This window comes from Stigmatopora nigra, chromosome 11, assembly GCF_051989575.1.
Source record: "Stigmatopora nigra isolate UIUO_SnigA chromosome 11, RoL_Snig_1.1, whole genome shotgun sequence".
Classification (NCBI taxonomy): Eukaryota; Metazoa; Chordata; class Actinopteri; order Syngnathiformes; family Syngnathidae; genus Stigmatopora; species Stigmatopora nigra.
Genome location: NC_135518.1, coordinates 4,576,949 through 4,592,619, shown reverse-complemented (window position 1 = coordinate 4,592,619; position 15,671 = coordinate 4,576,949). Strand labels below are relative to the sequence as shown.

Sequence of the window (15,671 nt, the reverse complement as noted above, 5' to 3'; positions counted from 1 at the left end):
TCTGCTTTTCGCCTGAAGACAGTTGGGTTAGCGACTCCTGCAACCCTTTCGGGGTTGAGCATTATGGAAGATGAATGAATGAATGATGGTGATAGACATTTAATTAAAATGGATTAAATATTTATTACCGGTAATGACAACCAATAAGTTAATTTATAAAATACCTTGGCCAGGGACCCGGGTACAAATACAAAACAAAGTACTTAGGGTTTTTTAAAATCAATTAATCATGATTGATAACAGTTTAATCACACAGTCCTATTTGTCGCTTCAAAACTACATATAGATAAATTTAAATAGATTTTAGTGAAGAACAAAAAAACAATTATACACAATTGTGAATATCGTTCTCTCTTAAGAAATGAATTAATATGATTTTTATTCCGGACAAAAATATCACTGTCCACATTTGTAAAAGGTTACATACCATGAAGTGCCGTTGCAGCACATTTATTCTTCGGCAGTAGCAGTGTACTGTGCTAACAATAAAAAAAACTTTTCTGCACTTAGAAATGAAAGCCAGGCGAAGAGAAGAACATATATTAGTCTACTTTCTTAGTTTGTGTGTTATAAGTGGTAATATTACAAAGTTACTCTGCTCAATGTAAAGACAGCTTCTTCTAAAAGGACTCTGGCTCCACAGGCGTGTAGCTCAATTGTAATATTCCAATTCCCCAAAAAATTGTCAAGACTGCTAATCAAAAATGTTCCCACAGCTTCCATTACTCAGGGCCATTGGCAGCAACAGATGTCCAAGAGGGATATTGCCAGCAACTACCTCATAAATTAACTACTGACTGACTGCCAGGATTCCCAGTTCAAATGCATTTCACTTTATATTATTGTATGTGTCTATGGATTTTATATATTGTATTATAAACTGTTAATCTTTTCTCTGAAGGGTTAAATTATGTAATTTGCAGATATTACCACAATTCATCATTATGTATTCTTGTTCAGTTCAATGAAATAGTGAAATATGGAAAGCATTGCTGTTAAATCGTGAGAGGAATAGGCTAATGGATGACAAATGAAGGAATACAAGATAATCTGCCTCGTGAGGTGTTGGCCCACTATCTTGGCATCTTGGCAAGGAGTCGCCGTCTGGAACTTCTCTGCTGGGGTAAACATCAGTCTTCCAAAAGAGGTCCTCGCAATTAGCTTCCTCGCAGCAGAGGCTGGCAAGGACCACTAAACCTGTTTCTGTAAAAAAACAAACAATAAAATGCAGGTTCGGCGTACACCTTAGTGTGCTAGGGAATGTTTGTGTGTGTATATATATAAAATATCTCAGTTTTTAATGTTAAAATACATGATATCCACAAAAAAGGATCACAATTATACTTTTTATATTAATTTATCTCATTGTTTGTGGATATTTTGCATATAACTTTATATATATTTCATTGTCATTAATTTTTTTAATGTAAATTAACGTGGGGGGTGCTTGAGCCTATCCCAGCTGACTTCGGTTTGGTGGCCAGCCAATCGCAGAGAGACGGACAACCATACACACTCACACCCATACCTAGGGGCAATTTGGAGTGTCCAATCAGCCTACCATGCATGATTGTGGAATGTGGAAGGAAACCGGAGCACCTGTAGAAAACCCACGGAGGCACGGGGAGAGCATAAAAACTTCACACATGAAGCGTTGAATACTCGGTCTCGGAACTGTTAGCTGACATGCTAAATACTTGAACACAAATGATAAATCATATAAAAAAACTGAATAAAAATATAAGCAGAGCAAAAAATATTCAAGAATTAATTAGAAATTATAATAACTGCCCTAGTGATTTGTTGGTGTTTATAAGCAAGGTTAACATCTGCATCTGTTCTATACTGTGTTTCATTGCATATCTTTTGAAGATAGTAATGACAGTTCTGAATTGTAAATATCAAAATTAGGCCTTGATTTGAAGTGTTTTTTTATATATGTATCTAATAGCAAACCTCAACTGAAAACCATGCATGACTAGGTCATGATGGTCTATTTATCAAATTGCATGCAAACCCTTCACTTTTTTCCCAGCTTAAAAAGATTGAGCGACTTAGGCAATAAATTAAATGGAAGCCCTGCCATTCTCTGTTGCAGAGCTTTATCTGAATCCTTGTGTTCCAGCGCCCAACCTTCAGCAAATGCACTCTTGAATGTAAACGCCAAGGTGTTGCCAGAAGTGTCAAATATCTGCCAAAATGTCCTTTTCACCGTGCACCTGCGCTCATACGCCTCCCTCCCTCTCTCTCTCTCTCTCTCCCTCCCTCTCTCTCTCTCTCCTCTCTCCCCTCTCTCTCTCTCTTTCTCTCTTTCTGCGTGTGCATATAGGCAATAAGCTGCTCGGCCACTGCGCAACGATGGAGCTCTCGCAGCGATGGAGATGACGCAAACAGGCTGTGCTCTCCGAAAAAGTGATTCCAAGCGAACATGGCGGCGACAACTTAGACGCGCTCCAAGATGACAACGGCCCACCGGAGACGGGATTCAAGACTTGACGCCAGGCTTCCAGGCGGATACCAGAGCGGCCAGCGGGGGTTGGGGGCTTCACTTTGCTGAGAATCTGCGGCAGGCAGGCGGGAAAGCAGACGCCCCAGCAGCAGCAGCAGCAGCAGCAACAGCAGCACAGGCAGGAACATCCTTACCATCACAAACGAAGGGAGGACACCCGTGCAAAAGGAAGGGAGGGAGGAAGGAAGGAAGGATCGCACAGACGGACGGACGGAGGGACGCGGCATGCGGTCAAATAGGACGCCTTCCCCCCGCGGGGAGACGCGGAGGATGCGGCAAGCTTAAATCCCGCAACCGGACACGGGTAACGGCACCCCGAGGAGAATTAAGCGAGCCGAATGAGTATTGAGACAGAGCAGCCCCCGCGGTGGAGTCGGCTAGGGCAGCACTCTCCTCCTCCTCCTTAAAATATGAGCAGGGGTGCTCGGATGCGTCGACAGCATGACGAAGGCGTCAAATTCCGCTTGGCACCCCGAGGGACCGAGAAGCCGTCCACCGAGTCGGAGCGGGCCCAGAGATGGCGACTGTCGCTTGCCTCGCTGCTCTTCATTACCGTCCTGCTCTCCGATCACCTGTGGTTCTGCGCCGAGGCCACTCTGGCCCGCACCAGGGACAAGCGGCGTTCGGGCCCGATGGCCGAGCAGTCTCGCTCCCTCCGCTGGTGGACACCTTCGGAACCGTCGGGACCCTCATCCTCATCCTCCTCATCGCCACATGACCACCACCACCACTACCACGATCATCCTCCTCCTCTTCCTCCTCATGGGCAGCAGCAAGATGCTATTTTTTTAGGGAATTCTACCCAACCTCTGTGGAGGATGGACACCTGTCACCCGGACAGCGTGTCTAAAGACTGCTACACTTTCACGGACGCGGACACCGTGTGCCTGGGCCTCGGAGGGGGGGACGCCACCGCCGCGCACTCGGCGGCCTACGTCAACCTGAGCGATTTGTACCTTTCTTTTTGTAATTCCTACTCACTTTTGGATTTGTTTTACGGGTTTACCGCTCCGCACCACATGAATTGCACGCTGGATATGGCCATGGGGGCGGACGCGTCGGGATGCGGGCGCTGCATCCGGGCGTACCAGCTTCTCGACCGGCAGGCAGAGGAAAACTACCGGGAGTTCGAGCTCCTGGTGCGCAAATACGAGACGGACGCGTACTCGGTTCGGACGTGCATGGAGGAATGCAAGGTAGGGCGCGCACTCGCACAAGTGGACTTGAGGGGGCGGGTTCGCCGTCGCCCTGGCAACCGCTGGGCATGTCGGGAGATTTGCATTATTTGCTCTTTCCTTTCAAGAAATTGAGCTACACACTTGAAACATGCGTTGCCTGTAAGCTTCCAGTAGGTCTAAAACAGCGCTTCTCAATCATTTTCTATGATGCCCTCCCCAGAAAGAAGAAAATACTCAATGCAAAAACATGGTATCCTCAATAACATTAATGAAAACAAGAAAATAGAAACATAATTCAATATGTTCATTTGTAGCCGAAATTATTTAACATAAAGCAGTTTGCCTAATGCAGAAAAAAACCTTATTTAAAATATAAGCCGAGGACGACATTGTCATATTTACTCTTCTTGGCGTTTAGTTTCTCTGATTTCATCTCAATTTTTGCTCCTTGGCTTTTCTTCACGGCAGAAAATGTTGTTTCTTTGGGGTTTGTTTACTCATATGGCTTGCTTGGTGAAAAAAAGCCCGACAACATTGGGGCAGTGAGAGTGCCACTGCCACCTATTGTAGTCCTAAGTCTAGTCACACTTTACCCCTGGCGTTTCACCCCTACACATTATTAAAGAATCACGAGTCTAAAGATACACATAACTCAATGATGCAATGATAGGATGTATTTAATCATCATTTCAATTCAATCTTCTAAAATTTTCCCATTTGTATTTTTAGTGTGATCTCTCATATTTCCGTGCCATTGAGGGCAAGTTGCTTTCTAATCCAGTTAGACTGGAATGGACTGTTGTCGAGCGTTTTCAATGCCAGGAATGGGTTTATTTTTCTTTTTAATCGCTTTGTCTTAGCTAGCCGAAGTGACGTCTCTTATCTTGAACTCACAAATCTATGGCTGCCAATGTCCCTGTTGGCTGCCTCTCCTCTTGTCATCTAATCAGCGCCACTAGCCTTTCCTAATGCAATAAGTCTCTGGCAGTGACACGACCGCCTTTTAGCCCCTTTAGCCCAATCAGAATTGCTAATCGTCCTCGGTGTCCGAGTGACCTTTGAGAAATAGAGGCTCTCTGGGACCGTGCTTGCTCTGCTAGAGGATAAACACATCATGCTACTTGATATGACAATTATACCCATCCACTGTCATTTGGAATACTTTTTCTACACGTTGCCCCACTAGTGATTTTCAATATAGTTTGTTGCACTGGATTCTATGAGGTTGTGCCGTCATGTTGACATTGAAGGTGTAAGATTGTTTGACAACACACTTCCTCATATAGTGGACAGAAGCTCCTGTTTTATTTGTGAGAGTACTATTATGTGATGGAGGCATTCATAGGTTTTTCCTCAAAGAATACAGAAGAATACCAGAAACACAAGGAAGTACACATTGACTGCTTTGTCTTGTATTTGTTAAATACACAAGAAAACAATCCTGAACATTGAGGCCAATTTATCATTAATTCATTGTCCCAACCACTTATCCTCACAAAGTTTGCGGGGGTCCTAGAGTCTATCCAAGCTAACGATGGGCAACAGCCTGAATTGGTGGCCAGCCAATCACAGGGCACAACAAATTGGACATTCACGCTTACAGGCATAGCTGGGAGCAATTTAAAGTGTTCAACCAGCCTGCCAGGCATGTTTTGAGGAGCTGGAGAAATCCCGCAAACCCTATTTTGGAAAGAAAATCTGAGAAAACAACGTTTGACAATAATAAACTGCATAATATATATTTAGGTTGCAAGTATGAAAGTGTTTTTGGAATATTTTGATTGCCATCGATGCTAATAGGAACGTAACTCGTTTGAACTGGCAGTAGTCTTTCACAATTTGAACTAATACATTGTTCACCCTGCAATTGATTGCAATATGCATCCCATTCCATTTTGACTACTTGAGTTTACGTCGATTATTCACAAATTGAGCCACGAAGAACAAAAGTGAGATAAAACCATTTTTGTCATCAACTCCTTGGCTGCCATTGATGATGATTTGAACTGACAGGCCAAGCAGCCATCATTAATAAATTGAAATACTAAGTGAAGAAGCTGGCTAACTCCAAATCATTGACTGCCACCATTATAATAGACGTCCAATTAATTTCGACAGGAAGGGTTAACAGTGAACCTTTACAGATTAAAATACTGAGAGCAACTCAATTATTGGCATTGTATCATTGCTATCCTTTCAACACTGAGATGATGCCTATTGCTGTCAATATTACTCAAATATATATCATTCCCAATTTTAATACATTTAACACTGACAGTGCATGAGTTGAAGTTCCATTGTTATCTCTTAATTGGTTTTACATGATAAAGATGAACATGTACATATCACCTATTTATTGTTAATGTCTTGTTTAGTATCCTGTGAGATTTGGTAATGTTAAATGATATTGAGATTAATAGAATCTCTTCCTCGGATCATTTTGGGAATATGTGCAATTTATTACACTATATTTTAAGCAGATTTTACTAAAAAATAATATGGCAACTACTAATTACCCATTCTATGTCTGTAATAAATATTATTTATTGATCTTAATATTTCCGCTGATTATAGAATCTTGAAAATATGAGTAAAAATGGAGACAGTGTTGTGTGGAGTTAAAATTTGAAATCTGGGCTGCTTGTCATCGAGGCAATAACTTTGTCCTGGTTAAAAATGCAAAATTAGATCATGAGTAAGAAGTTATTTATTCATGAATATATATTTTTTTAATGCATTTCTTCTAAAATGGTTTGCGGCAAACTTCCAAAGAAAGTCGAGTAAAGTTTTTCGCATGAAGACAATGATTTATGGTCAGTAGACCAGTTGAACCGACTGTAACTCATCAGTGAACGGTCATGTTTCAGTGCCATTGACGGCAATAGGCGTCATTTTTCAACATGTCAACATCTCGAGCTTCTCAAGGCAGCCCTCCGCCCCTTTGCCCTGTATTTCCTGCAGGTCCAGACCTGAGGATCCTTTCCGGTGTAATTTAATTTGCACTCCCCTAATTCTCTTCTTCTCTGGTGGCTGCGTCTCTAGGGTCATTTGGCGGCATGTCAATCTTCTTCTTCCTTCTATTCATCATTGTCTCTTGGTTACTTTCGCATCCTCTACTACTTTGTCTTCCTCCCATTTGTGTGAAAGCCACGGATATCATATATCCACTTGTTTGAATTTTCTCTATATTGGACTCACTGCCTAATATCACATTCATAGTCCAAATGGATTATACATCTATCGGACACTTATTCACACCCACAACACAGAATGAGGACCAACCTCGAACCCTCAACCCCATAACTGTAAATCCATTGCATTAACCAATCCCTCATTGCGCCAACTCTTGCAAAATTATATTTAGTTTTTTTTATTTTCCGAATGTCTTCTAGTCAGACTGTGACCGTGAGTTAGATGATGACCTGGCGCCATGAACCTCTTGTTGCTCTTGTCTTGTTCCACTTGTGCTCTTGTGGACAGCTAGCATTGTAGACAAATGAATGTCTCACATTTGATGTTGTCAATGCAACGTTGAAACGGGTGCTGCGTTAAGGAAGTGACAAAAAGAGGTAAAGGACAAACAGAGCCGGGGTAGAGATATTGCTATTGTTCTTTCATTCATTTTCTGACATGCTTTATCCTGACAAGCGTTGAAGGGGTGCTGGAGCCTATCCCAGCTGACAGGCACAAGGTGGGTGACAACCTGACAACCTTTGTTGTTGCAGAATTTGAATGTCCATTTGAAAAGAATGGGAATTTAAACAAAATAGTATAAATTTTGAGAAATATATATATTTTTAATTAAGTAATATATAACCCTGTTTTGTAGGAACATGCTGACACTTGCAACCTTCCCAAAGTAAAATGAAATGTTTTGTTTAATGATGTCCTCATTAATCAAGCATCATCTGCGTATTTGGTTTCAGTAGCTACAAAGTTAGAAAAGGAAAAGGATTGGTTCTGAACTTGCGGCAAGGGTCATTCATTTTAATCCTAACTGCCAGCTTTTAATAACATTACCATCAATGTAACAAATGACATTGGAGTGTCCTCCATAATGGAGGATCAGAATTAACTTCCCGCAATAATCGGGTTACTATATACATTCATTTCCGGCAATTTTCAAGCTGGGGAAATACTCTTGCACATAACATGCAAGCATGCATGAACGAGTGGATTGTAGACTATGCATGATTGATTGGATGGATAGTTTCATCTTTACTTTTTTGGAACATTCACATGATCTAAACATATTTCTTCTGAATCACTCTCTAATACGGCTACACAGAAAATAAATTCTCAACATACTTTATACATGTATAATATGATACACACATACATATATACACATATTTATATATATACATATATATATATATATATAAATATATATATATATATATATATATATATATATATATATATATATATATATATATATATATATATATATATATATATATATATATATATATATATATATATATATATATATATATATATATATATATATATATATATATATATATATATATATATATATATATATATATATATATATATATATATATATATATATATATATATATATATATATATATATATATATATATATATATTTATATATATATATATATATGTATATATATAAATATGTGTATATATGTATGTGTGTATCATATTATACATGTATAAAGTATGTTGAGAATTTATTTTCTGTGTAGCCGTATTAGAGAGTGATTCAGAAGAAATATGTTTAGATCATGTGAATGTTCCAAAAAAGTAAAGATGAAACTATCCATCCAATCAATCATGCATAGTCTACAATCCACTCGTTCATGCATGCTTGCATGTTATGTGCAAGAGTATTTCCCCAGCTTGAAAATTGTAATAATCACTCTCTAATACGGCTACACAGAAAATAAATTCTCAACATACTTTATACATGTATAATATGATACACACATACATATATACACATATTTATATATATACATATATATATATATATATATATATATATATATATATATATATATATATATATATATATATATATATATATATATATATATATATATTTATATATATATATATATATGTATATATATAAATATGTGTATATATGTATGTGTGTATCATATTATACATGTATAAAGTATGTTGAGAATTTATTTTCTGTGTAGCCGTATTAGAGAGTGATTATTACTATGTGTATATATTTTTTTTTTCAATACGCTACACATCAATATTATTCATTTTCTAAACAGGGTATGCTCACAAGGGTTGCAGGGGGTGGTGTAGTCTATCCCAGCTAACTATGGGCAGCAGGAGGGGCACCCTGAAATGGCAGGATTGAACTTATGACCTCAGAACTGTGAGACAGATGTGCTAACCCTCTTCCACTGGGCTGCCTAAAGATTTTTGTTTTGTATTTCTAGCCTTGCACAATCTTGTTGTTATGCTTAGTTGAATGATTCGACGAGTGGGTGATGTGTTAGCTTTGATTTTTCTCTGGCAAAACAGGAAGCAAAAAGTAGGGTTGGTGGGGGATTCTTGCTGCAGAAGGAATATCCGGCCCTTAAAATTGAAATGCGCCGAGCACTCAGATGGAAAATTTAGAAAGTTTGTTTTTCCGTATGAGAACATCTGCATCTTCACGCCTTTTTGGGCAGCAACGTTGCAGTGGAAGGCTTTGCAGTTTGTGAAGCAATTGGGATTGGGTTTGTTCAGCAGCATTTGTTCTTGTGAACTGACTCACAGATTTAAAAATAGAATTCCATTAAGTCTGGACTCACTAAGGCAACTCAGCATTATGGCTCAAAAGTTGTTAACTGCTTTTAACTCATTGTATCGATGTGATAGACATCCAATCTGTTACGACTGGAAGAGGCTGGCAGCGATCATTTAATGGATTGGATGTCTATCGCTATTAATGGAATCCAGACAACCTTTACATTAGAACATTAACCTAAGAAAACGCTGAGTTGTTTCTTCCTCATTCATATCCCGTGTCCTTGTCATTCAAATACTTGTAAAAGTAGTGTCAGAGGTCCCAAATCTGTGTTCACTACCATTCCGAAAGTACACATCACTTGAATTTCAAAAAGGTTTTACTGCAGTTATCAGAAAGAAAAATAAATATCACTTTACCTGTATCTCTTAACTTTGAGTTACAGTTTTCTAAAAATCTTTATAAAAAAAAAAAAACTTGTTGAACTCAGGACCAACGCCTTTCAGCGCTAGTATAGCAGCAGTCTTCCTTACCTGTACTTCTGGTATTTTACTTTGAATTTGATGTACTGGAGAATGACTTGTCTTCTAAGTAATTCTGGGCAATATGACAAAAATTGTTATCATGATAAAAAATAATAAGAATAAAATCTGCAGATTTTGACAGGCATGTCTATTTTTATAAATTTGCCTTCAAACCAAAAGTCGTTGGGCAATATGGAATGAATCAAATAATCAACTGAAAACATCATCACTATTGGCAAGCAGACTATTCGCAGCCACATAAAAAGAAACGATGTAAATGTACCTAATGTGACTATTTAATAAACATTTTTTAAAAGTTGGATCTACTTAACCTACACATTCTAACCCAACTTAACAAGTTTCAGATTTTTGCAATGCTTTTATAACATCTGCATGAAATGGGAAAACTCCTTGATATGAAGTAAGAAAAGAAGTACAGGGTGTCCTCAAATGAGGAGAGTGCGTTAAAATAGGTTAAGGACATTTTCAATAAGAATGCTGTTTGTGCACAGGGTCTTTTTATTTCATGTGTGTAATAAAAAAATTAAAAAAAGACAGGAGAGTTCTCTTGGATCTTTTAGTGGGTCGTCTCGCTATTGTCCTGCATCTCATAATCACTCATTTAAACTGTGTTATACTTTTTTTGCTTTCATGGTCCGTGTTATCTCCTCTATTGCCAAGCATGCTAAAACAGCTTTTTCATTTCTTCTTCTACTGAACGTTGATGTGGAAGTAGGGTTCACGTTTTGTCAGTGCCTCTGATCTTTACGGTGTTCAGGTGGTGTAATTGTAGTTTTAATTCATCAAAACTGTGTATTATTATTGTTGACAAAAATTATTTGACAATAATTAGCGTTATCGATTTATCGCCCAGGTATACTTCAAAACAATGAAGCTTTTGGAATGCTATCACTAATGATGCATTGGACAATGCACTCCGGGCACATGTTGCTACACGAATCAACTGTTGTTGGATACCTCAACACTCGCAATAGTTGGTTGAGACGCTTAGGCAATTTCACCACTCTGAGGTCTTAAAATCTATTAATTATCTATCTGTTATAAAGCAGCAGGGTTCATAAGAAAAGAAAGAAGGAGCAGATTCTATTCCTTAAAACGCAGTACTTTGTGTACAGTGTGAGGACTTTCATCACCTCTATTAATAAAGGTTACTTGACGCCATATTTTTCTTCCAATATCCTTGACGTCCTTTGCACTGTTGCACTGGTTCACTTGAGAGAGCATAATTAAATCTAACCAATGTTCAGGCTATACATCAGATTTGACAAGGACTTCCTGTTTTGAGTTCATCTTGCTCATATTAAAGCTACACATGAGCAAACAACAAATGGTTGAAGCTGCTCGGTGGTGTTTGCTTTCCAACTAATCAACAATATCAGACAGCTGAGGTAATACTAATAGTTCCTGTTTTATAACTGACAATTTTCAGTCTGCCTGTTTCGAACAAACCTTTTATTTCTCACCCACTTTTAAAAAAGAAAAGACTTCCTACAATTCTAATTGCCTTTTTTGATTATTTGGATGAAAATAGATCTTAGTCTTAGTCATTTCAAAATGGGTGAGTCTTCTTCTTATGTTTTCAAATACTCATGAAGCTTTTTCCAGTTTTAGTCAACGAATACTCAAAACATTATGATTTGTAATATTTTAAAGTGGGCGAGTGGTGAGCGCGTCGACCTCACAGCTCTGTGGTCCTGGGTTCAAATCCAGGTCGGTCCACCTGTTCGGAGTTTGCATGTTCTCTCTGGGCCTGTGTGGGTTTTCTCTGGGTACTCTAGTTTCCTCCCACTTTCTAAAGACATGTATGGTAGGCTGATTGGACACTCTAAATTGCCCCTAGGTATGTGAATGGTTGTTTGTCTCCTTGTGCCCTGCGATTGGCTGGCTATCAATTCAGGGTGTCCCCCGTCTCTGGTCTTAAGTCAACTGGGATAGGCTCCAGCACCCCCCGCGACCCTAGTGTGGATAATAGGGTTCAGAAAATGAGAGGATATAGTTTCAGAAACAGGTTCCTCTTCCCCTAATGGCACAATAATAATAATTTCCTTTGCGATTGATCTCAGATCTATTGTACGATAGAAAGCCTGGAGGAATAGAAAAATGAATTCACCGACAACATTGATGGGGCTGTGAGAGCAGCGAGTGCAACATCACACGCATACTGTATGTACATACGCATACAAAACAAATCACAGTTCCCACAGTCCCCAGACACTCTGTTGTCATTCGTGCATCATTGAGTCATCGTCGTCATCATCCATTTAAAATCTGTCCTTTTACACAAGGTTCTGAGTATTCAAGCTCATCTAAATACAGGATTGCACAGACTTGAATGAGGATTCACGGGTATAAAGGGTCTATTTAGCCACCATTTTTTTCTTTTATTAAAATATTTTAAAGTATGTTACTAGAAATGAGCTGGCATTAGGTTAAAAATCCATATTTAGTACATATTTTACCTATAGAGGATGACATTTTGTACCCAGGCACACTGGTGGTGATAATGCAATTTTGTTGCTCTTGGATAAACAGCTGTGCTCAGCACTAGCAAACTTTTGGATTTAATTTCCAGTCAAAAAGCAACAAGGAGAGTGATATGAGAGTCTATGTAACTTTCCATTTTACAAGACGTGGAGAAATGAGTGAGAAGATCATTATAGATGGACACAACTCCCCAGCTTAGGTCGGGCACAACTTGATATAAACAGAGACTAAAACCAAGTGCTGTTCTGACTGAGAATGACTGAATTGCATGGAATAAAGCGCCAAAGACAAGGGACACTGGATGCAGGTTTAATACTCCATGATACTTTTTAATCAACACACATTTAATATTAAGCGGGCCATTAAATGCTCTAGATGCCCCTAGCTGACTGGCAATATGATCAATCTGGACAGTGCCTTTACTTGGCTTTAATGGCTACCCATTGGTTACCCATTCTTAATTGTGGGAGGCAGTAAATGTCATGCATTAAAGTTTTTGTGCGCTGTGATGCATGAGATATCTGCAAAATTGACCAAACGGCAGTGTTTAACTTTATAGCCTTATTATATCTGTAAAGCACATGACTTCTCTGGATGCTAACATTGTCCAAATTGTTATTGGAATAAGTCTGATCATCTATTAGCTTATACGGTGAAGGTCTGTGGACCAAACCTACAGTTCTTGACAACACACACTCCTTTTATTTTAAGGCAGTTGCCGCATATCAACCAATGTTTGTTGTCCCACTCTCGTATTATCCTGTCTTTCCCGTTCTTCATTTTGCAATTTGTTATGTGAAATATCAGCATTAGTTTTTCACAAGGGTTCCAATTGAAATTGATGACATTTATGTTTGTGTCAAGCCTGGCTGTGTAGCCACAATATGTCACTACCGATAGTGCAATTTGACGTCAACAACAATGATTACCAACTACTTTTACAAGTTTTATAACATTCATCTCATTGCTGTCTTGGTTTAAGCTGAATTAATGTATCGGTTTGATTATAGACTTGATTTCCCAGAAAAGTCGATTCTTGTTGGGTATTCTTTCGGCTATGGTTTGAACCCAATTATGAAGATTTTGCTCTGGTCTCTGGCTCGAGTACTGGTTTTTGTCTAAGACTCGGACCTAATTCCCTAAGGTCTCAGTATTTGTCTTGTTCATATTGGTGTCGTATCGCATCATATCACGTCGTATCATATAATAGAAGAATGTATCTCCTAAATGTCTTGATTTAATCACAGTGACTCCCTAGTATCATGCACAAGCCAAGCCAAAATAAGGTAAAGCTACATAAACTATTATTAATTATTTTTTCTTTTGATCAAAATCAATACATCAGTATTATTGGGAACGTTTTTGACGAAGAGAGCCACAAACAATTCATATTTCCTAATATTATTCCTTGAGAGCCATACTCCGAATTTAAAAGTCAAAATACATGTAAATGTGTGCCTTTCTTTTGTAATTTCACCACTTTTAAAGTGAAAAAAAACTACTTTTGACGACATTCTTATGCAGTTGCTAATCAATGAGTATGCATTCCAGAAGTCTAATGCAAAAAAAAAGGAAGATTAAAGCAGTTCTAGACATAATATCTCAGCCCTGTCACCAGCAGTTTCCATATCTTTGCTCACAGGTTAGCAGAGAGCCAGCTGCAACCATCAAAAGAGCCACGTGTGGCTCCCGAGCTATAGGTTCCCTACCCCTGCATTAAATAAACATCTATCAGCATCAGTAGTAGTAGAATAAGCTGGAAACAGCTCCCGTTTAACCACTTGATGACATAGCACGCATATTCCACTCAGCCTAGCTTGTAGTTTACAAAGCCCGAAGGCAGAGACAATAGCAAATGCTGAAGATTAGAGGGAACACCCAGTGATGTGTGCAGACAGGATCTGACAATATGTGTCGCATCCCCAGACGCACTGTAATTTTCTCTTGGTTTCATTCTATTTATTTTTCTGGGAGGCAGTGGAGTGGGCGAGAACAATTCATTTGAGCACCTGGCCAGCTATATAATCCTCCTTCATTTAATCACACTTTTCTGTCAATGGATGAAAGTGCTCACGTGTGCGTGCATGAAAGTGCGAGATGGTGAACATTGTTTTCCTCAATTGTGTGACGTGAGTGAAATGAAGTATCTTGTATTTGGAGGGAGAATTTGGAACTGTGGTTGTGGAATATTGACATATTGACAACATTTGACGTCCATTCTGTTGGAATGATCATATTGATTGGATATTTATTGCCGTCAATTGCAACTATAGAGTTAACACCAGGTATTATTCAATTTTTTAAAAAATATATCAGCCATCCAAAACCTTTTTTCTCATAAAATCCTAAATATTCTGGGAAAATTTCAGATGTTGATTTCTTGGGGGATTTTTTCTCTTGCTGTCAGACCCTCATAAATTACAATAATTGGACATCTATCAAATTCATAAGTAAAGAAGTTTTTCTATAACTTTTTTTAGCCCCTTCCAGTGCAAATGAGTGGATTTATTTTGCTGTCAAATGAAGCCGAGTCAATTAAATGTTGTAATATTTAAAAGAAAATTATGATTAAAATGGTAAGTAAATATTTCAAAAAATAAAAATAGAATATCTTGTGGTTTATTCGTAGGTTGGCAATGATCATTCAGCACCTTTCTCATTTTTTTAATTTGATTTGATTTTGATATACAGATATTATGTATGATTGCAAGTAGTGAACTTAAAATGACAAGATTAAACTTGAGTATTCTTGTATTATTAGCAATATCTTATGTTTTAATTATATGTTGCATCATTTTTGTAAATATGACATCATAAAGTTTTCCACTAAAGCTTTATTTAAAGGAAATTACGAATCAAATTTGTTAGAGTAGCCATAAAAATCCCAATTGGATGTTTTTTCTTCAATTGTTCAGCCCTAGCTAGAGCAAAGTTTTGTAAGTGTCGAGCTATGGGTCCTGGATACTAAATACCACAGTTTTTTTCCCACTTGACTCAAATGATGTCCTGCTCTAACCCGTCATTACAAAGCCTAAGAGGCTGATTATTCACATCATTACTCGGGTAGTACCTAGCAACCCCCTTGGAGGTCTGATATAGCTTCCAAGTGTGTGTATGTGAGAGCGTATTGTTTGGCTATCCTGGTTGAGGGTTTTTCAGAGGATGCTGTACCCATTGATCCACTTCACCCCCACTTCCCCCCTTAAATACGCCCTAGCCCG

The 15,671-nt window shown here is 38.4% G+C and overlaps 1 protein-coding gene across 1 annotated transcript in view; it reads left to right on the top strand.

Annotated features, from left to right (window-relative positions):
• The first annotated feature begins 2,335 nt into the window (after positions 1-2,335).
• The window catches only part of nalf1b (NALCN channel auxiliary factor 1b), a 56,479-nt gene continuing 43,143 nt past the window's right edge, over positions 2,336-15,671 (top strand). The window contains exon 1 of the mRNA XM_077728715.1: positions 2,336-3,705. Coding sequence (XP_077584841.1) covers positions 2,920-3,705 — 786 coding nt within the window. The 5' untranslated portion in view covers positions 2,336-2,919. The remainder of the gene's footprint in view (positions 3,706-15,671) is intronic.